Below are 22,747 nucleotides of genomic sequence, written 5' to 3'. Positions count from 1 at the left end.
TGTATGACTACTCATTTAATAAACTGTTTGAATTACACAAATCATTTAATATTATAGCTAATACTGCATAATAGAAGTGTAAGAGTGGTTTTTAAAAACAGTGCAGTTCTATTTTCAATGTTAAAATGCAAGAAAATATTAAGCTTTTAAAGTTAAAAAAAAGAAATGAAGATAATTCATTTTAATTTATGTTCTGTAACAAAAAATTTGGGTTGTGGGCATAAAGAGAGAGCAAAGTGACTCAACAACTCGCTTTAGATATCATCTTGAATATTGCACATTGTCTCAAGGTACTTCACTACAGCAGAATCAAACAAAATTTGACACTAAGTTACAGGAGATGTAGGACAGCCGACCAAAATTCCCAGCGAAGCAGTTGAGGCTACCTCGCTGATTGTTTTTAAGGCAAAGATAGATAGATTTTTGAGCAGTAAAGGAATTAAGGATTATGGTGAGCAGGCAGATAAGTGGAGCTGAGTCCACGAAAAGTTCAGCCATGATCTTGTTGAATGGCGAAACAGGCTCAAGGGGTCAGAGGGCCTACTGCTCCTTATGTTAAAAGCTTGGCCAAAGATGTGGAATTTAGCGAGGAAGATAGGTCAGCAGGATGGTGAAGTTTAGGGAAGGAATTGCAGAGCTTAGGCAGCTAAAGTGTGGCTTTTGAAAATGGAGAGATTGAAAAAAGGTTTGCACAAGGGGCCAAAATTAGAGAAGCAAAGAGATCATGAATGATAGTAGGGCTGGCTAAGGGTACAAAGAAAGGAAGCTATGGAGGGATTTAAAGATAAGGTTGAGAATTTTAAAACTGAGGTGTTGCTGGACTGGAAGCCAATATAGGTCAATGAGCATCAAGGTACAAGTAAAAGGGACTTGGTGAGAGTTGGGATACGGGCGCCAAAGATCTGGAAGTGCTCAAATTTATGGGGAGGTGGAAGAGAGATGCCAGCCAAAATAGCAAGTTACAAGTTAACAAAAGGTGTGGATGAAACTAACTTAGGCCTAAATTTGATCTTGCATATTTAAATGAGAAATCTGAAATAACCAAACCTAAATGGCAGATTGCAGGAACTGCTGGCCATTTGTATGAAGTACTCCAAGTCAACTTCCAACTATACTGAAATCTTAGTTTTTCAAAGAATTAAGATCAATGTACTTATATGCACAAACCTTGGGATTTGGGGTAAAAACAAAACAAACCCATCTGCCAATTAAGGAAATATTTGTTCTGTTGCAAAAACAAATCATGGTTTATTTTCTGCCTCAACTGCACTTTCCTATTCATTCCCCATATCCTTTAATTTGAGACCAAACATTTATCAATCTATTTCAGCCTTGAATTTACACAACAATGGAGCGACCACAATTATTTGGAATAGGCAATTCCAAAGCTTCTCAACCGCTTTGAGTGAAGAAATTTATGTCTTAAATAATGACCCCCTTAGCCTGACATTGTGCCCCGTTTCCTAAATTTCCCACCCAGGAGAAACTCTAGTGCTCACCTTGTCAAACCCCTTCAGAATGCATAAGCTTCAATGAGATCACATCTCATTCTTCTAAACTCCAGATGTAGTAGGCCAAATTTAAAATCATTACAGCATAGAAAAAGTGACTAGTTGCCCCATAATGTTCATGCTGGCTCTCCCAAGGAGCAATTCCTGTACTGCCACTCCCCTCTCTCCACATTCTTGCACAATCCTCCTTTTCAGGTATTCAGAAAATTTAGAAGATGTAGAACCTTTGGCACAGGAGGCCACTCTGCCCATCCTGCCTGTGCCAGCCATAAAAAGGAGCCACTCACATTCCAACGCTTGGTCTGTAGCCCAAGATATTATAGAACTTCAGGTGCATATCTAGATACCTTTTAAATGAATCTAGAGTTTCTGCCTCTACTACCCTTCCAGGCCTCTGCCATTCTCTGGACGAAAACATTTTTCCTTATCTTCCCTCTAATCCTTCCATCACTTGACATCAATGCTTACTCATCACTGCCATCTGTGCTAAAGGAAATAGGTCCTTCCAATTGCCACTTAATCAGTCTCTCATCATAAGACAACCCTCTCAAGAACCAATTTAAGTGAGCCTTCAATGTACCCCGTTAAAGGCAAGTAAATCCTTCCTTAAAAGTGGAGACCACAACTTCACACACTACTCTACTTGTGGTCTTGCCAAACCCCTGTACGATAGTCGCAAGATTTCCTTATTTTTGTACTCCAATCCCCTTGCAATAAAGGCCAACATGCCATTTGCCTTCATAATTACTTGCTGCACTTGAATGATAACTTCGTGCTCCTTTCAAAGAGATTCTCTTTTTTCATTCGTACTACCATAGTGAATAACGTCGAATGCCCCACATTATATTCTATTTGCCTCCTTGCTGTTCACTTACTTGTCTATATTCTTTTGAAGCCTCTTTGCATCCACATCACAATTTATATTCCCACCTAAATGTTTCATCAGAAAACATGAATACAATATTCTCAATTTTTTTTGTTGGTTAACATAGATTGTAGATAGTTGAGGTCCCAGAACTGATCCTAGTGGCACTTCACTAGTTACAGTCTGCCAACTCAAAAATGCTCCATTACTAATCTCTTCTTTCTGTCCGTTAGCCATCCTTGCTAATATATCATTCACAACTCCATCGTGCATATTAACGGTTTGTGTGACATCTTATTGAACGCCTTTTGACAATTCAAGTAAATCACATCTACTCATGCTCATTTGTTGACCTTACTAGTTACAACCTCAAAAAAATTAATACAGTTGTCAAATATTTACAATGCTGGGCCACTACTAAACTGAGTGACAAATCTTTTGAATGGAACAGATTACATCAAATTAGTTCTTAAACAAAAGACTGTTTAAGCAATCATTTACCTGAGTGGAGTTAACAAGTTGGTTTTTCCACGGCTCCTCTGCGCTGCTGGTCAGGTTTGTGCGGTTATGAGGTAGAGTTAGTGCGTTTTGCTGCAGGTAAGGCACATTTCCATTGCTTCCACTTCCTGTTACATGATTATTGCCTATAGAAATAGTGTCTGTATTACCCAGCATTCCCATAGTGCTGCATGTTACTGGGCCTCTAGATGTTTCAGCAGGAAAAGGTCCGTTAGCCATTAGCTGTCCAGGAGGGACAGGACGGATTCCAGGCTGAACAATACGATCAGGCACTCTGGTTAGAGTGACATGAGGCTGCTGACCAGAAATAGAGTTTGTAGGCAGTGATGATCCAAGCGTTGGCCCATTAGGAATTCCTGTAGGTCGTACCTGTGCAACTGTTGCCTGTCTCATCTGGATAAAGCAGAAAAATTATTCAAAGTGAATAATTTCAATACCCGGCATTACTGGCATCTTGACTTCACAAAAAAGTAAATAAAACACATTATATTTATTCATTTTTTGAGTGCACTAAGAGTGACCCAAATTAGAAAACCCAAAGGTGCATCTCAATTTCTTTAGTTCATAAGATCATCAGAATGTCATAATCTTGGGGACTGAACAGAGAATGGGAAGGAAGCAAGTAGCATTAATTTTTTTAAAAAGATCTCACGTTAACCACTGATGTTAATATTGCATGCAACCTTCATACAACTGAATTGTCATAACTTAGTAATTAAGTATCATAGAATCCCTACAGTGCAGGAGGCCGCCATTTGGCCCGGGTCTGCACCGACTCTCCAACGGAGTGTCTTACTCAGGCCCTATCCCTGCAACCCTACATGTTTAAAATACTCTGACGAATGGTCATCCAGACTCGAAACATTGGTTCTGTTCTCTCTCTCCAGATACTGTCAGACCTGCTGAGATTTTACAGCATTTTCTGTTTTTGTATTTAAAACACAGATTAGGTCTTTCAAACTGCACAAGTTAATTCATGAAAGCACAACCCATGTAAGGCTAATTCGTCACTTGTTCTCAAGAACAGCTAGCAACATGCTACTTTTAGTTAAAGCATACCATAATGGAAAAACGGAAGGAATTTATATTCTAAATAAATCAAAGACAATTGTTCAGCTGACAAAGCAAAGTTAGAAAATGGGTGGTTTGGAGGACGAGCAATAGAGGAAACAGTCAATTTACTTTTTTTGTTAGTTTTTATTAATATTTCCCATCTTTGACATGACCAAGACAGCTTTGAAAGATCAAAAGCCTATGGCTCAAACCAACTCCAAAGAATTGTTTTTCAGCAAATCAAATGCCAGAAATCTAGCCTGACAGCAGAACTAGCAGACACAGAAAATAAAATATTTTAAAAGCTTAAAAATTAAAAAGTAAATGCCTTGTACATTAAAATGAAGTACAAAATACAAAAGTAGATCAGAAAGAATGAAGGAAAAAAGATAGCAAGCTTAATGTTTTATTCAGTGAAAACTGTCATTTATATGTTAACATTAGAATAACTTACTTTGGACAACTGAGTAGCTTTATTACTATATCAATATTTCAGCATTATTTCTTAGCCTGGCATTAATAAGTCAACTCCATGCAGATAGATGATGTAAGTTCCTTTCCTGAAGGGCACCAACCACTCTTACCTGCTGCTGGTGCTGTCGCATCAAAGCAAACTGTCCCTCAAGCTGTTCCAGCATTTGAAGCTGGAGCTGATTCAGGTTCTTTCTGTTTGCACGCAACTGCTCCAAAAACTGGAAAAATTTAAATACTTTAATTGTATTGGATACACTGAATGTCAAACAGCAAACACTATAAAAGGTCATTCAGTCTCAACTAAGTGTTAACGAATCCTGAGCGAACGACTGATAATTGTTCATACAATAGCTTTAAAATTTGGATTATATAACATTTCTAAAATTACTAAAACTAAGCAGTAATAATCAAATCTAAAATGTAAAATTACTTTTGCCGTTTTGTTTCATGTATATACATTATTTATTCCAATTATATGGAACACACACTTCTGGATTATTTATTTTTGTATTTTCATCATATAGCCAGATGCAGGGGTTGGGACTAATTTCTTCTATTCAACTATCTCTACAAATATCTCAGCAATGTTCCAAAAACGACTTTAATGTGTCTTGATGCTAGTTTAAAATTTTCCTCTTGTTGTACTTGGCACTATGCTGTAAGTAAAGCACGAAAAATAAGAATTGAATCCTAACTGAAGGAGAAGAGCAGCACGGCAAGAACTATGCCAATCCAATATGGTCCTGCTGAGAAACCTGGTAAAAAAGCTGCTGGTGTTTTTTTTTTTAAATTCCCACAATCCCCCTAGTTTCATCCAACATGTTTTTCCAAAACTGACACTGCTTTTCAGCATTCCCCTTTTATATGTTGTGATCAACAATTCTCCTGTTTTGAGAGTCCTGATGCTGCTTTTTCCACCTGGTGCCCAGCGCCCTCTCCTAAGACTACGAAAGAAAAAAGAGAGAGAGTGATAAAGGCAGAGAGAGAAATATGGGAGAGCTACGGAAGTAGAGGAAGAGTGCAGCAAGTGGAGATTAGTGAGGGAGAATGGTGGGTAAAGAGACTGATAAATGAAAGATAAGTAAAGCGAGATGTATTTTCAATAGTTCTGTATTGATGCAATGACAACATTTGCCACTTGTGAAGTGCTGATCAAATATTATGTCTGCATGCTTTCCATCTGCGCAAATGCGTCTAACTGTATGTGGAAGTTCGACATGGAAAATTTCAATTGAATTTTTGTTCATAAGCCAGAGCAACCATTATCATCACAGCTATGATCTGAAGTAGCTGCATCTTAAGACGTCTTTGAATGCAATGACGTAATTAACATGAAGAAAACTTATCTTCTAATGTAAGAGGCCAGAGCTTTTGTGCTGTACGTTAAAGAGAAATGCAAATTGATCTGTGTAAATTTGATCTAATATATGCTCTGTTTCTTCCATGTGTGTGGTGAAAATCAATATGGCGAGTGGTCAGCACAGACTGGTCAAAGATGCTCGTATACTGTGTAAAAGTTGGGAATTTGATACGAATGGGAATTTGGTGCTGTTATTTGCGTCCCATACTTGCAAGTGGTTTGTGTTACAGGTAAACATTTCAGTTATGGTTCATGAAATTAAAGAGATTAAATAATTATTTTAAAGAAAATAAGTTAATTTGATTACGTAAATGGACTAATGAATTAAATCAATGGTATATAGCCAAGTGGTGTGTTGCAACTGCAGCATGTGGAGAGAACTGCAATCCTGGACAACCACATCTGCAGTGATTGTATCTATCTCAAAGAACTTCAGCTCAGAAACGATGAGCTGGAGTCTGAAATACAACACAGCAGGGAGGAGGAAGAGTTACCTGGACACTTAATTCCAGAGATTATACATGCTCCCTTAGTTAGGATATGGTACAGGAGACTGTTATGCAAGTCAATCAGGTAACATGGGATCCTCATGGTGCTGTGCTGCAGGAGCCTCAGTTGTTACCCTTATTCAACAAATATAAGGTTGTTGCTGTGTTTGCGGATGAGGGCAAGTCTACGGGGTAGAGGAGCAAACTGACTACTGCACTGTGCTACAGGGAGCCATTCAAGTGAGGGGAGTGAAAAGGAACCACCAGCATAGGTTGATCAAGAAATTAGGTTCTGTGTCCAGGTAACTCTTCCTCCTCCCTGCTGTGTTGTATTTCAGGTAGCTTGAGGAACTAGGGTCCAAATTAATACACTAAACCTCAAAGGTAATAATCTCTACCTGAGCCTCTCACAAATTGACATAAGAGTTAAACAGGTCAACAAGTTGAATGTGCGACTTAAAGAATGTTGTGGAGACATGGGTTTCTATTCATGATGCGCTAGCTGGGGAAGGAGGGAGCCGCTCTGCTGGAATGGGCTCCAAAGAAATTGGGCTGGGATCAATGGCAGGGCAAATCTTAGAAGTAGGACTGTAGATAGTCTTCAAGCTAAAAAAGGAGCGGGGGGGGGGGGGCTCAAATGAAAGAAAATGTATAAATCTGAAGATAAAATTTAAGGTTATGGAGCAGTGTAGGACAAAGAGGACAAAGAGTTTGCAATTAACCCTTCTCCCTGATTTGACACGTTAAAATTAAAGATGCTTTATCTGTATGCATGAAACATTCATAACAAGGTGGGTCAATTAATAGCTTAAACACTATTGAATCAAACCCATTTATCTTTATTTAAGAAACATGGTTGCACAGTCCAAGGTTGGGAGCTAAAGATTCCAGGATATTTATTTCAAAAAGACAGACAAAATGGAGGAGAGGAGCAGCCATGAGAATACAGGACAACACAAGGACAAAAATAAGGAACCTTGGCTCAGGTCAGCAGAATCATATGGGCAGCAACAAGAAATAACAAGAATCAGAAAATGCTGGTGGGAGTGATTACAAGTGCCCTGTGTCAAGACTGTTGACAGAAGCAAGAAATAGTATTTCCCTGTGCCTGTTAGGCTCAGTAAGAAGTCTCACAACACCGGGTTAAAGTCCAACAGGTTTATTTGGTAGCAAAGGCCACTAGCTTTCGGAGCGCTCACTGCTCCTTCGTCAGGTGAGTGGGATTTCAGTTCACAAACAGGGCATATAAAGACAAACTCAATTTACAAAATAATGGTTGGAATGCGAGTCTTTACAGGTAATCAAGTCTTAAAGGTACAAACAATGTAGTGGAGGGAGGGTTAAGCACAGGTTAAAGAGATATGTATTGTCTCCAGCCGGGACAGTTAGTGAGATTTTGCAAGCCCAGGCAAGTCGTGGGGGTTACAGATAGTGCGACATGAAACCTGTTAGGCTAACAGACCAGTTGGTCCCCATCGTCTCTTCTTGAATAGCAATGTTACATTTGCTACTCTCCAATCCACTGGGACTGTCCAGAATCTGGGGAATTTTCTCGCAGAGTCCCTACAGTGCAGAAGGAGCCATTCAGCACAGAGTCCACACCAACTCTGAAAGGGCATCTCACTCGGGCCCTATCCTCATAACACCATGTATTGACCCCACTAATTCCTCTAACCTACACATCTTTGGCCAATCCACCTAACCTACCCATCTTTGGTCCATGGAAAAAACCAGAGCACCCGGAGGAAACCCACACAGACACGGGGAGAACGTGCAAACTCCACACAGGCAGACACCCAAGACCGGAATTGAACCCAGGCCCCTGGCACTGTGATGCAGCAGTGCCTATCACTGTGCCATCCTGGAATTTTCCTTTATGGTTTGTAGATTGGTTGAGAATTTTGAAATGTTTAACAAATGCAATACTTCACACATTAGATAAGTCAAATAAGCAGAAGTAGTTTGCAGTTTGTGTAATGCATGTAAGACAGGGATACAGACCGCTTAGAGTGGGCAAGTTGACAAATGGAGGATAATGTGAGGAAATTGAAGGTTACTCACTTTGATAAGAAGAATAGAAAAACATTCTTTTTAAATGGCAAGAAACCATATTGGTGTTGAGGGATTTGGGACTCTTTGTTCAAGGAACAAAAAGTTAACATGTAGGTATATCAACCACTTATGAAGGTAAATGGCATGTTGACTTTTATTACGAGGGGACTGGAGTGCCAGAGTAAGGGAGTCTTGCTATAATTGCAGAGTGGTTCAGTAAGACCATCCCCAGAGTAGAGTGCACGGTTTTGGTCTCCATATCCAAGGAAGGACATACTTGCCTTAGAAGACATACAACAATGATTCACTAGATTGATTCCGAGGAAGACAGGGTTTTCCTATGAGATAAGCTCAAATAGAACAGGCCTATATGTTCTATAATTTAAAAGAATGAGAGATGATCTCAAGAAATACAAGACAGATGCTGAGAGTCTGCTTCCCCAAGTTGGAAAGTCTAGAACTAGGGATCATATTCTCAGGATAAGGGATTAACCATTTAGGATTGAATTGAGAAGGAATTTCTTCACTGTGAGTTGAGTATTTGTTTTACATACGCAGAATACCATCTCTATTTCAGAAGGCTGTGGATGTAAGGTTATTCAAGGCTGAGATTGATAGAATTTTGGACTCTCAGGGAATCAAGAAATACAAGGATCTGTCGGGAAAGGGGAGCTGAGGTCAAGGTTACTAATGATCTTACTAAATGGTCAATAAAACATGTATTGTATAAGGCGCTGGAACACTTCCAGTAGGTAGCAGTCTTGCGATTTCCAAGACATGCATTATTTTAAGTGTAAGAGTACAGGTCTTGGTAATCATCGTTATTAGGATATCCATAATGATCCCCATTGAAAGCAAAAAACTTTCCACATGATCTGATTTCACAAGCCATGTGAAAACGAAATTGCAAAAGCTGACAGTAAGTTCAAAGCTAATCAACCAATGATAATTAAATATTGTAATGTTGAAGTAACCAAGCCATGTTGCAAGCCTGGCACCCTGATGTGAGAAACCCAAGCAAATTGATCTTATTTATGTCTATATTTCACGCTTGCCATTTTGCCCTTTTGAATTTTTGGGGTATGCATGCGTTGTAAGAAATCCGCTTGCTAGGTAAATCTTTATTTAGAACATTAGGTTCTATAATTTTCAGAAACATATAAATTGGTTGGATCAAGGAAGCAACCATTCTGTCATCGCTGAGGCTCCAAGATACATACATACTTACACAGCCGTAAGAACAAAAATGCTGTTTCATTGCAAAACTAATATTTCAATATAAACTTAACATTTTGAATTTTGCAGAAAGATAAGCATGAGTCAGGCATGTTTGTGTGTGCAAAAAGCTCACGTGCTTGTTTTTACCCCACTGAAATACAATTAAATTCAAGTCTTCATCAATAGAGCAATTAGAAACCAACTGGTTAGACTATATCACTAAATGCAACCATAATTCGCCCATATAGTCTATCTAGCTTATGCCTTGCGGATATATTATAAAGTTGCTTTCAAAACGTGCACTGCTGTATTCATTCATGGAATGTGAGAACTGTCAGCAAGGCCACCAATAATTGCCCATTCCTACTTGCCCCCAAGAAGATAGCAGAGAGATGCTTTCTTGAGCCACTACAGTGCATGTGGCGAAACTATTGACAGTGTTGTTAGGGTGGAAGTTCTAAGATTTTGGTGAGCAGCAATAGGGGAACGGTGATGCATTTCCAAGTCAGGATAGTGTGTTACATGGAGGAGAACTTGGAAGAAGTGGCTTTCCCATGGCATTTGCTGCCTTTGTCCTTTGAGGCTTTCTTGAGGTTTTTAAGATTCTTTCCTGGGACGTCAATGTTGCTGGAAAGGCCAGCAGCTGTTAAATCGCTGCAGTCCATCTGGTGTAGGAACACCTACAGTGCTGTTTGGGAGTTCTAGAATTTTGACCAGCAACAGTAAAGGAATGGTGGTATAGTTCCAAGTTAGGATTGACATGGGGCTTGAGGAGGAACTTGCAGATGCTGGTCTTGCATCTGCTGCCTTTTCCTTCTGGGTGAGAGAGGTCATGAATTCATAAAGAGCCAAGGTGAATCACTGCGGTGTCTTATATGCGTTATACGCTGCTGCCACTGTGCACTGGTAGTAGGGGTTAAGGATGGGGTGCTGATTAAGTGGGCTGCTTTGTCCTGGTTGGTGTCGAGCTCGAGTGCTGTTGGAGCAGTATTCATCCAGGCAAGTAGAGTATTGCATCCTAGTTCTGACTTGTGCCTTGTAGATGGTAGACAGGTTTTGGGAGTCAGGAAGCGAGTTACTAGCTACAGAATTTCCAATCTTTGACCTACTCATGTAGCCACAATATTTAAAAAGTTGGTCCAGTTCAGTTACTGGTCAATGGTAACCTTCAGTATGTTGACGAGGGGCTTCAGTGCTGAAAGTACAACTGTCATGGGGAACTGGTTAGATTCTCGCTTGCTGGAGGTGATCATTGCCTGACACATGTGTGGCATGCATGTTACTTGCCACTTACCTGCCCAAGCCTAAATGCTGTCCAGGATTTGCTGCATTTCGACACAGACTGCTTCAGAATCTGTGGTGTCATGAGTGGTGAGCATTATGCAATCATAAGCGAACATCTCTACTTTTGGTGTTATGATGAAAGATCATTGATGAAGCAGCTGAAGATGGTTACTCCTCGGATGATACCCTGAAGAACTCTTGCAGTAATGTCCTGGGGCTTACAGGATTTGCCTCCAACAGCCACAGTCATCTTCATTTGTGCTGGATATGACTCCAGTCGATGCAGTTTTCATCCGCCTTCTCAACCGACTTCAATTTTACTAGGGTTCCTTGATGCCACACAATGTACACATACTGTAACTTACTGGTACATAATTGGGCTCATGATGTGGAGATGCCGGCGTTGGACTGGGGTAAGCACAGTAAGAGGTCTCACAACACCAGGTTAAAGTCCAACAGGTTTATTTGATAGCAAATACCATAAGCTTTCGGAGCACAGCTCCTTCGTCAGATGGGGTGGATATCTGTTCTCCAACAGTGCACAGACACAGAAATCAAGTTACAGAATACTAATTAGAATGCAAATCTCTACAGCCAGCCAGGTCTTAAAGGTACAGATAATGTGGGTGGAGGGAGCATTCAACACAGGTTAAAGAGATGTGTATTGTCTCCAGACAGAACAGCTAGTGAGATTCTACAAGCCCAGGAGGCGAGCTGTGGGGGTTACTGATAATGTGACATAAATCCAACATCCCGGTTTAGGCCGTCCTCATGGGTGCGGAACTTGGCTATCAGTTTCTGCTCAGCGACTCTGCGCTGTCGTGTGTCGTGAAGGCCACCTTGGAGAACGCTTACCTGAAGATCCAAGGCTGAATGCCCGTGACTGCTGAAGTGCTCCCCCACAGGAAGAGAACAGTTTTGCCTGGTGATTGTCGAGCGGTGTTCATTCATCCGTTGTCGTAGCGTCTGCATGGTTTCCCCAATGTACCATGCCTCGGGACATCCTTTCCTGCAGCGTATCAGGTAGACAACGTTGGCCGAGTTGCAAGAGTAGGTACCGTGTACCTGGTAGATGGTGTTCTCACGTGAGATGATGGCATCCGTGTCGATGATCCGGCACATCTTGCAGAGGTTGCTGTGACAGGGTTGTGTGGTGTCGTGGTCACTGTTCTCCTGAAGGCTGGGTAGTTTGCTGCGGACAATGGTCTGTTTGAGGTTGCGTGGTTGTTTGAAGGCAAGAAGTGGGGGTGTGGGGATGGCCTTGGCGAGATGTTCGTCTTCATCAATGACATGTTGAAGGCTCCGGAGGACACAACAGACACCTCCAGACGCTGAAAGATGCCCTCATAAGAACAGGATATGGCGCTCGACTCATCGATCAACAGTTCCAATGCGCCACAGCGGAAAACCACACCGACCTCCTCAGAAGACAAACACGGGACACGGTGGACAGAGTACCCTTCGTCGTCCAGTACTTCCCCGGAGCGGAGAAGCTACGGCATCTCCTCCGGAGCCTTCAACATGTCATTGATGAAGACGAACATCTCGCCAAGGCCATCCCCACACCCCCACTTCTTGCCTTCAAACAACCACGCAACCTCAAACAGACCATTGTCCGCAGCAAACTACCCAGCCTTCAGGAGAACAGTGACCACGACACCACACAACCCTGTCACAGCAACCTCTGCAAGACGTGCCGGATCATCGACACGGATGCCATCATCTCACGTGAGAACACCATCTACCAGGTACACGGTACCTACTCTTGCAACTCGGCCAACGTTGTCTACCTGATACGCTGCAGGAAAGGATGTCCCGAGGCATGGTACATTGGGGAAACCATGCAGACACTACGACAACGGATGAATGAACACCGCTCGACAATCACCAGGCAAAACTGTTCTCTTCCTGTGGGGGAGCACTTCAGCAGTCACGGGCATTCAGCCTTGGATCTTCAGGTAAACGTTCTCCAAGGCGGCCTTCACGACACACGACAGCGCAGAGTCGCTGAGCAGAAACTGATAGCCAAGTTCCGCACACATGAGGACGGCCTAAACCGGGATGTTGGATTTATGTCACATTATCAGTAACCCCCACAGCTCGCCTCCTGGGCTTGTAGAATCTCACTAGCTGTTCTGTCTGGAGACAATACACATCTCTTTAACCTGTGTTGAATGCTCCCTCCACCCACATTATCTGTACCTTTAAGACCTGGCTGGCTGTAGAGATTTGCATTCTAATTAGTATTCTGTAACTTGATTTCTGTGTCTGTGCACTGTTGGAGAACAGATATCCACCCCATCTGACGAAGGAGCTGTGCTCCGAAAGCTTATGGTATTTGCTATCAAATAAACCTGTTGGACTTTAACCTGGTGATGTGAGACTTCTCACATAATTGGGCTAGCAGAGATGTGGACTAATGGTCTAGAGACACGTGTTAAAATTCCACCACAGCAGCTGGGTAATTTAAATAGATCAGATTTTTATTTAGTATTAGCAACAGTGACCCTGAAACTACCTAGAAGGAAATGTTGCCTATTTGTGATTCCTGATCATAATGTGGTTGATTCTTAACTGTCCTCTGAAGTGGCTTAGCAAGCCTCTCAGATGCATTTAAAAAGGTGGCTCAATGGCAATTTGTGATGGCTTACAGTTGATACCCTCAACTTCTATGAATAAATTAAAAGTACAGACACGTTGTTTTGATGACATGTCACTCAGGAATTCAGCTCTTTTGTCTCGCTTGGACCAAGATCTAGAGCTGAGCCATCCTAGTAGACACAGACAGCACAATGGTGTGCATGTTACTAGTAAGTTTCTGAAAATAGTGCTCAATATTTTAGAATTACTGCACAATCAAAATATTATAATGAAACCACATACCTGTAATTTTTGAGGGGTCAGATACCATGATGGAACCTGCTGTTGTACTGGATGGTGTGGTGTGTGACCGCCTGACCAGACATCTGGAGCATTTAGCTGAAAATGGAAAAAAGAATGGAACTGCCTAAACAGAATAATTTCTTATTTCCAATTTAATTAAGATTTCTGTACCATCTCTGAACAGAGCATCAGTAAAAGCTAAATGCAGAAAATGGATGAGCAAGTAAGAACACACCTAAACAGAAATTTAAAATCATACACTGCAATGAGATATTTTGGGAACCCTGCAAAATCTTTGAAGACTACATTATAAATTGTTGAATATATTATCAACGTAATTTGCTTAAAAAAGCATGTGGTACATTATTTGGTAACATCACTGAAAAAACTTGAATCACTGGTCGCCTACTTGCCACAATACTTCTGCAGCTACTGATCTGCTCAATCGCATCCTCATCTCCTCTTCTGGTGCCCGCGTCACTAGTTAATCCCTTACTCTTTCCCTCCCTGAATTCCCTTGGTACAAAACTCAAATTCAAGTCATTAAGTTCAAAGCTTGCAGATTCAAACATCTGATGCATAACTGCTTTAAGCTAGACCTGGCTGAACTCTTCACATTCCCCCTGCTTTTTCCACCAAACACAAGGAGCTCACAAACTCTCATCAAGACGGAATCCACCCGTTCACCTGTCCATCACACTCCTCTCTTCCCCCATCCCGCCAAGCTAATCTTCTACGGTTGCTACCTTCTAGAACACTGAAGCCACATACATCTTCCTCTAGTTTTTCTCCCATTTACCCCCATGCCCCCTCCAAACTCATTTTGTCCATGAGATCCACCTCTTGATTCTGGTTCCACTAAGCTGCTGACCTCCATCTTCCCTTCCTCGCCCCTTTGCTAGCAGTAAACTGTCCTCTCTCAATTACTGTCCCTCTCCGTTTCAAACTTGCTGTCATCTCCCACACCACAGAAAACCCAACCTTGGCCCCTCTAGCCTTGCAAACCTCCACATCAGCTATAACAATTTCTGAAGTTCTTGAATATGTTGTCGCCAAATTCTTGTCCATCTGCAACTCCATGCTTGAATTTCTCCAATCAGATTTCAATCCCTGCCATAGCTTAGAAACAGTCCTAATCTATGTCACAAATGATGTCCTATGTCACTGCACTCTCAATCTTTCTTGGCCTGTCTGTAACTGAGATGATATAACCTGCAATGCTTGCTGAGTCCAGTTGAATGGGGCAACGTGATCTCCAGGATTTTATTCTTGCCCATCTAGTTGTAACAAAAATATCCCCTGAACCAACTTCTCTTCCCAATCTCACACCACTGCCCCTGGAGCTTCTAAACTCCAGTGGATAACAAGCCCAGCCTTTCCTCATCAGGCAACCTGCTCATTCTAGGTAATAATCTAGCAAACTTTCTCGGAACTGCTTCTAATACATCTACATCTTTCTTGAAATGATACCAATATTGTACACAGTACTCCAGATGTGGTCTCACCAATATCCTGTACAACTAAAGCACAGTCTCCCTACTCATGTATTGCATGATGCCCCTTGGCAACAGCCCCTGAAAAAACATCACTAGGTTCTGCTATCTCACTCTTCCATTGTGTGGCTGGATGAGCCACAAATTCCTCCAACCAAACAATTGGGCAGATTGAAACACTGTCTTTGGACCTCACCAAAAATTCCACACTCCCTGGCCACTGTCTCATGCTAAACCAGCCAGTTTACATCTCGGAGTTCTATTTACCCCAGAGCTGGGCTTCCAACCTCATATTCTCTCCATCAGTAAGACCATCTACATCCATCACCATAATATTACCTGTCTCAATCCATGTCTCTGAAACCTTTTATCCATGCTTTTGTTACCTCCAAACTTAACTTTTCCGATGCTCTCTAGCCAGCCTCCATTCTTCCATTCTCTATAAACTAAGCTCATTATAAACATCTGCCCAAGTCCTAACTAATATAAGTTCCGTGCATCCACTGTGCCTTCAGCTCTGGAAATATCTCCCTCAACTTCTTAGCCTTAAAAACTTCCTTAAAATGAAACTCTTTGGTCAAGATTTGCGCTAACCGCTCTAAATACTCTTCCTTTGGCTCGCAATCAATTTGAAGTGCCTTGTGATATTTTACAATGTATAATGTACAAAACGAAGGTTGTTATACATCAGTGTGCATTATGCCAACAGATCATAAACGTGACACATTTCATTTTAAATTGACTGTCTTATCTGGCGTGCAAGATTACATTACCATCGAAAATGGCTTTAAAAAAATCACAGTACATTTAGTGTAGAATACCGAACCATCATTAAAATGTTGAAAAGGTATTCCTAGCCTCTATTATAGAACATCCATAAAAAAACTGTACATTTCATGTTGAATAGAGTCCATTACAAATGAGATGCATGCCATCACAGGCTATTTTAAACCTTTTAGAAGCATTTATTTAACAAACTACATTTTTCCACGGTGTCCCTTTCATTTGAATGCTGAACTCATCCTGCAGTCCTCAAAAGGATTAAAATGGAATCAACCAACTGGAATTACTACCTTAGTAGGACTGGACATCCTTTTCCTCTTAGCAGGACTGGATAGGTCATCTACTTGGTTAGAAGGAACCATGTGTAGTGGTAAGGACTGCTGTGACTGCTGACTGAGGCCTACTAATGGTTCATTACTGTGATGGTGAGGTTTACAAGCCTACACACAAAAGAAGAGCATTGGAAAGAAAATCTTTAGGCAACATTTCAAAGTACTTGTAAGATATCTTTTCTTTCTGCTTTTGATTCCCGTTGCCGTGCACTTGTGCAGTCGTAATCACAGAATATATTTTTCACCAGCTGAACAATGATTAAGTGTTGTTTAGACTAATTTTTCATTTCCATTTTTGTCAGAGTTGAGTACCAAGGAAAAAAAAATCTGAGCAGTTCTGGGCAATAGTTGATGTAGTTATCTATAAATACAGCTTTATGTATGAATAGTGCAAAGTATTGCATACAATTGGATGGTTCAACATTTACTTTCCAATAGCTTGAGAAATCACCAATTTTGATCTCAACAGCTCGAGGACCTTTAAAAATATTTTGGTAATCTCATAGCCCCAAATAGTTGTAATCCCATGAATACATTTCTTCAAATCCTACCACTGATGAGATTTTGCAGAGTTACTGTTTTGTGTGTGTGCGTGTGTAAATGTATTAGCCACTAGAAAGTACCTTTAAAACTATAAAGCTAAAATGCTTAAGTACAATTGAGGTACAAATAATTTTCACCTGCTGAGCTGAATTCATGGCACCCTGCCTGGAGGTAAGTTCTGCTGGGATTGGTAGGCTCCATGCCTCCTCAATACTGGGAAGCATTTTGGTTTTACTTTGTAGGCTACCTTGTGGAAGGTTGCACAACTGGGCCTGTAAAAAGTATGTGATGCGATTATGTAAATGAAAGCTAACTGATCAGTCATACAAACCACCTAATTGCTCAACAATCATGTAACACTTGTGGCTTTATGATCACACTAAAACTTCAGTTAAACTTGTGATAGAACACATCTGTGTGAAGTTTGAGCAACTTGCCCAGGTTTTAATTGGTTAAATTTTGCATTGTGTGCGGTGAAAAAAAATCAATCAAAATCAGAACAAAAACTGTTAACTTTTATACAATATATTTTATACAAATATATGATTTTGAATTTAAATGTAACAATTTTCTCCCAGTAACATAACATCAAAGTGATTAAATCTCCCAGGGATGGGTGGTGTTATTAATATCCTATTAATTCCTTTTCTATTCTACTTAAATTCAAAATTAAACTAAATGCTTAATTAAAGTCTTTAAAAGCTGCAGTTTCCTTTTAGTTGACTTGTATATTAAAAAACTTCATTTTTTGTAAGCACCAAATCAATTAAAATGCTTAAAAGAATCTAAAGCACTTCAACCTATACAGAAAAGGATAGTCAAGCAAGCATTAATAAAAGTAGAATTTGCGTTACTCTTTGTGTCTTATCCTACTCAGCTTCTCAAGAGTGAAATTACTGCAATCAACTCAACTGCAAGTCAACAACCCATGCTGCACTCAGATTAAAGAACACTGAGGAAAAAGCTAAGAGAAATTGGGGGAAAAGTACAGCCATAGGACATGGGATTAAAATCAGTACTAATATAAATGGTGAGAGAAAGTAAATTATTCCAATAGGGACCAAAATTAAACTTGCAACAAGGGAATTATTTTCAGAAATGCAGAATTCTGTTGTGTTTGCTTTTCCAAAGGGCTTCTTGTTTACGAGTTATTTCTGTTCCAGGAATGTTTAGATCTATAAATTATGAAATCTTTACCTTTAGTACTAACAATTTGTAACAAATGTTTCACTCCCTTTTGTTTACAGATTATAGATAAGGCATTATTTTTCTTTAAAATACAGGAACAAAAATTGTTACAAAAGAGAGTCAGGATATTATTTCCAATGGAGCAGAGAAGGCCAAGAGATCAAGTTGAATAAAGAAAGCCGATTTCCCCTAATTGGGAAGTTAGATAGCTACAGGATGAGGGAGCTAGGAAACAATTCTTTACACATAGCCATACAGTATGAAATACTTTGACATAGCTGACACAGAGATTAGATCTTTTAAGGGCCGACAAATGGCTGAAGCAGCTGAAGGTAGATGATGATAGGGAAGAAATAGGACAGTCGCATTAATTCTGCTTTGTTCTGATAAGGTAACAGCATAGGTGCAGTGAGTCAAATAGCTTTCCGCTATGTTATAAACCAGCATGATTGCGTTTGCTTCAAAATAAGCGATGTTTAATATTAGTGCTTATTATATATATATATACATATTAGAGAATGGGGTACGGGTGCTATGCAGAAAATCAAGTTGCATTAAAGACATCCATTACAATTATTTGGTGCAAGAGTAACGTCAAGCACATTGTGAGCTTTTATGGAAAATAAACCAGTACATCTGATGGTTCCATGGGTAAATGTGCTGCTTGGTGTTTTACTGTGCCATATAGGATAGAAGATTCCATGTTTAACCTCTGGTCTGTGCTGAGTTAGCTGAGCTCAGAAAAGACTACAGAACAAACCCTACGAATAGCCTGTGACCAGTGAAGGTGAAAATGGACAAAAAACTCAGCCAGAGCTTTTGTTCCCTATTATTATCCAACGACCCCCCCCCCCCTCCCCCACACACTGGAAAGTACACTTAGATTTTAGCTGAGGATCAGTATCTACACCAGCCGATATTCCTTCCACCCCACTTTCTTTGAAAGGCTAACCACCGATACTGTCCAAGATAATCCTTGGCCAGGCAAGAAGATTGAGCAGCTGATAGGATCAGTAGTACCATGTTGAGTATTGGAATAGCTGAGGTCCATAAATCACAGAATGTGAATTGCAAACTCTTTTCCATCCTCAATTTTCTCTCCCTGCTTCCTGAAGGTACTAATTCTTGCTGAGGTATGGTCCTGCAAGTGCCAGCAACCCTTCAGCAGAGTTGCAAAGTTACTATTCTTCAGATGCGAGCTTGAAAACATTTGGCGTGCCATTCAGAGGTCATCACACCTAAGCCCAGTCTTCTCGTCACTGGATATCGAAGAAATTTCTGGCAGTGGTTACTGAATTGCAATTCAGTGTGAAATCCTAGCTGGCTCTGTGATTTCCAACTAAAATTCTGGTTCTCAACAGTTATCTCAACACAGACTAGGAATGTAATTTGGAAGCTTCCTGCGGCCTAATTCTGCACCAAGCATACCTTTATCTACTAGGCCATTTGGAAATTTTATCAAGTGGATCGAAAAGTGTCCTCAGATTATGAAGTCAAACAAAGAAAGATACTGCAGCTTTAACAGAAGAATTCAATGTCATTTGCATTAGCATTGGCTTATGTAGAAATACTGTGTAGGCAGGTAGGACTTAAAGAAAAGAAGAATAGCTTTGCACTTAAGATACCATATAGCAGGCAATTTTGGCAAAAAAAATATAATGGGATTTTCAGCAATTTTCTCTTCCAATTAGACCTGAAGCAGTGAAAAACTGACTACTTTATTCAGATCTGCAAGCTGAACATGATTTTAACAATGTAATTCATATAACCTGCTATGCGGTACTGCATAAAGCTAATTTGATTACAAATTTGTTAACGGTAACTTCTATTTAAAAAATACAATTAAAGCAGAAGGCATTTTATAATTAACTTCTTACAGCGCTTAAATTGCCCATTCAAATTATATTCCTTGGAATTCTGTCTGCATGGTATCTGGTTAACTAACCAGTTTAAACTAAACATTTTTGCTTTCGAAATACTTTCTAATTCTGTGCAATATGGTTAGTCATTAACAAACCATATAGAAGTTTTTCTTTTCTAATCCAATGGTGTAAATCCTTTAAATCCATTAGAAATAATCCATTTAATTTTTTTAATGAATAATATGCATTTAAGATACCACACCCCAAACCAGTTTACCTGCAAGTACTTTATCCTTGCTGTGAGTGCAGAAGTATTACTACAATTTTTGCTCCTAGTTGCATTTATGTAACATTTAATTGCATCCTGAGGCTGATTGCAGGATTCATAGAGTGTTCCCAGGTCCATCCAGGCTGCAGCATGTCCATGGTCCAGCTGAACAGCGCAGATATAGGCCTGTAAAGCATCCATTGGCTGGTTCTGTTGCTGATACAATACCCTAAGACAGTAAACAAAATGGCAAACAGGACTGAAAATATGCAAACAATGAGATGACAAACTTAAATTACCAGAACATTCCTGAGTTTCTATCTTGCCATCTAATTTTACGTATCTGCCATTTCTTACCCTATTGAACACCATGTGTCAGCACTTGCTTCTGATTTATCAATGGAATGCCTGTATGATAAGAAGGCATCCTGAACTTTGCCAATGCTTGAATAGCACCTGCAAAAAAACACTTACAATTCAGAATATATACATTCAAATCAGATGTTATTGTGCCAATTCACCTGTGTATTTTAGATAATAACGCAGTTTTAAAAATCCCCTGTACAATGCTTAAGCAAACTCCACTGAAACTGCTACTTAAAACATTTTAACTGTGTACAGAACACAAATGCTTTGTAAAGCACAGGATTATAGTTACTAATTGATACACAAAACATGACTTACTTGAGATGCAACCTTCGTTTTTGAATGATTCTATCATTTTCACAAATGGCAATTGAGAGACAATTACATTAGGTGTGGGACTGGAGTGACATCGGTCAGACTGGGTAAGAAAAACTTGTATTTACATGTACATTTACATAGCACCTTTTAAGGCCTCAGGACGTCTTAAAGCACTTTACACTTTTGAAATTTAGTTAGAACTTGCACACATCAAGATCTCTCAATTCTGTGATAAGATCAAATAATCATTTTTAGTGATGTTTGTTGAACAATAGTAATCAGCCAGGGACAGCAGAGAACTCTTTAAAACATGTCATGGGATCTTTTACATTCACCCAAGGGGGCAGACTGTCTCAGTTCAACATCTCATCCGAATGACAGCACCTCCAACAATGCAGCACTCTCTCAGTACTAGTTATAGTCTAAATTATATGCTCAAGTCCATGGAGCATAACCTGAACCTATAGCCTTGACTCAAGAGGCAAGAGTGCTACCATCAATTCACTGCGGACACCAAGTTTTTATGACAACCCAATTTCATGGTTACTTCAACAGATTTAAATAAATGAATTCAAATTCTCAAACTACAATGCTGGGATTTAAACAGTTTTAAATTCATGTAGATAAATTAAGCCAGTCCTCCAGATTATTAGTTTAGGAACATAACATACACCGCTGTACCTCTGCTTGCAAGGGGAGGGCAACTGGAGACAAGGGATTAACAATTGCTTAATTTAAAATTTGTGGTCTGCATTGGTCAATCGTCTCCCCAGCCACAGCTTGACATGTATGTGTGCACGCAGTTTGGAAGCAACCTTCAGTTCTTAAGAGTACACAAGAGGAGAGCAAGTGATAGAATAAAATAAGATACACAAGAAACCCTCCAAGGTTGCACAATCTGAGTGAAATGACAGGAAGGCAGCTTTGTTCATGGAGGTTAAAAATGCAACTAAATAGTGAGAAACTGGCAAATTAATACTTTTATCCATTCAAATGGCCCAAGAGGGATGGGAAAACCTTCATGTTGAGGCCAAATTCTTAGTCAAATTACATCTTGAACACATTTTATAAAACATGAAGATTATTTCAAGCAGTTGCTTTGCAGATAATGTTCATACTGGAATTTTTGCATTCATAATATAAGGTGAATGAACTTGAACTTTTCTTACTTGACTTCTTAAACTACAGTCACTTAACAAGAAGCAGAAACCCCATCAGAATATATAATGTAATTCAGAAATAAGGGTGCCAACTGTTCCAACATTTTCCTGCAGTCTCCAAACATTGAAGATAAATCTCCAGGGCACTGCTGCGAACAACCTCAGATAAATATCATAAGGGCATGAAAAAGTGCTGCTTTCCATTTTCTTTGACTGCGTTAGCTTACTAGCTAATATCTAGGAATGAGGGGAGAAAAAAAAAAAGATATGTTTGACTGACAGAGATCATCCAATTGGTAATAAAGCTTACGGGGTAAAAGGGAATACAATTTGTTTTCCAATTGGTGTGGGGAATTAATGCATCTTGAAAAGCCAACAGCAGGAATGTCGGTGCTTAAAGGGCGCAGGTCATGTGATGAAGCAATTTTAGCACCGCAATAACCCAATAAATCAAAGAGATTTAGGTGGAGCAAGAATTCTGGCGTGGACTCGATTGGCTGAATGTCTTTTTGTGTATATTTTATGCACTTCTATGTAAACATATAACATAGTACCAAAAACAGTCACTGATTCTTGGCTAAATCTACCATTTTCTAGTTGCTTCCAAGTACTTCAATTTTTAGCTCGAGAAACTCTTCAAACTCACCATATCAATTCTACCCAACCTTTATTGGAAATCCTCTGCTTGCCTCTATTCTCGTTTTAAGATCAAGGAGGTCTGAGTGGA

At 40.0% G+C, this 22,747-nt stretch overlaps 1 protein-coding gene across 3 annotated transcripts in view; it reads right to left on the bottom strand.

The window, feature by feature from the left end:
* Positions 1 to 22,747, bottom strand: part of kdm6a (lysine (K)-specific demethylase 6A) — a 213,705-nt gene that overhangs the window by 47,422 nt on the left and 143,536 nt on the right. Inside the window, exons 11-17 of one of the 3 annotated variants that reach the window (XM_078232615.1) lie at positions 20,534 to 20,632; positions 20,186 to 20,405; positions 16,996 to 17,130; positions 16,274 to 16,423; positions 13,708 to 13,803; positions 4,533 to 4,640; positions 2,878 to 3,288 (exon numbers count right to left, since the gene is read on the bottom strand). In XM_078232615.1, the coding sequence (XP_078088741.1) occupies positions 2,878 to 3,288; positions 4,533 to 4,640; positions 13,708 to 13,803; positions 16,274 to 16,423; positions 16,996 to 17,130; positions 20,186 to 20,405; positions 20,534 to 20,632 (1,219 nt within the window). The remainder of the gene's footprint in view (positions 1 to 2,877; positions 3,289 to 4,532; positions 4,641 to 13,707; positions 13,804 to 16,273; positions 16,424 to 16,995; positions 17,131 to 20,185; positions 20,406 to 20,533; positions 20,633 to 22,747) is intronic. The other 2 variants (XM_078232617.1, XM_078232616.1) reach the window with 2 other exon arrangements.

Source organism: Mustelus asterias, chromosome 17, assembly GCF_964213995.1.
Source record: "Mustelus asterias chromosome 17, sMusAst1.hap1.1, whole genome shotgun sequence".
In the NCBI taxonomy this organism is placed as follows: Eukaryota; Metazoa; Chordata; class Chondrichthyes; order Carcharhiniformes; family Triakidae; genus Mustelus; species Mustelus asterias.
This window is presented reverse-complemented; position numbering and strand designations above follow the sequence as displayed.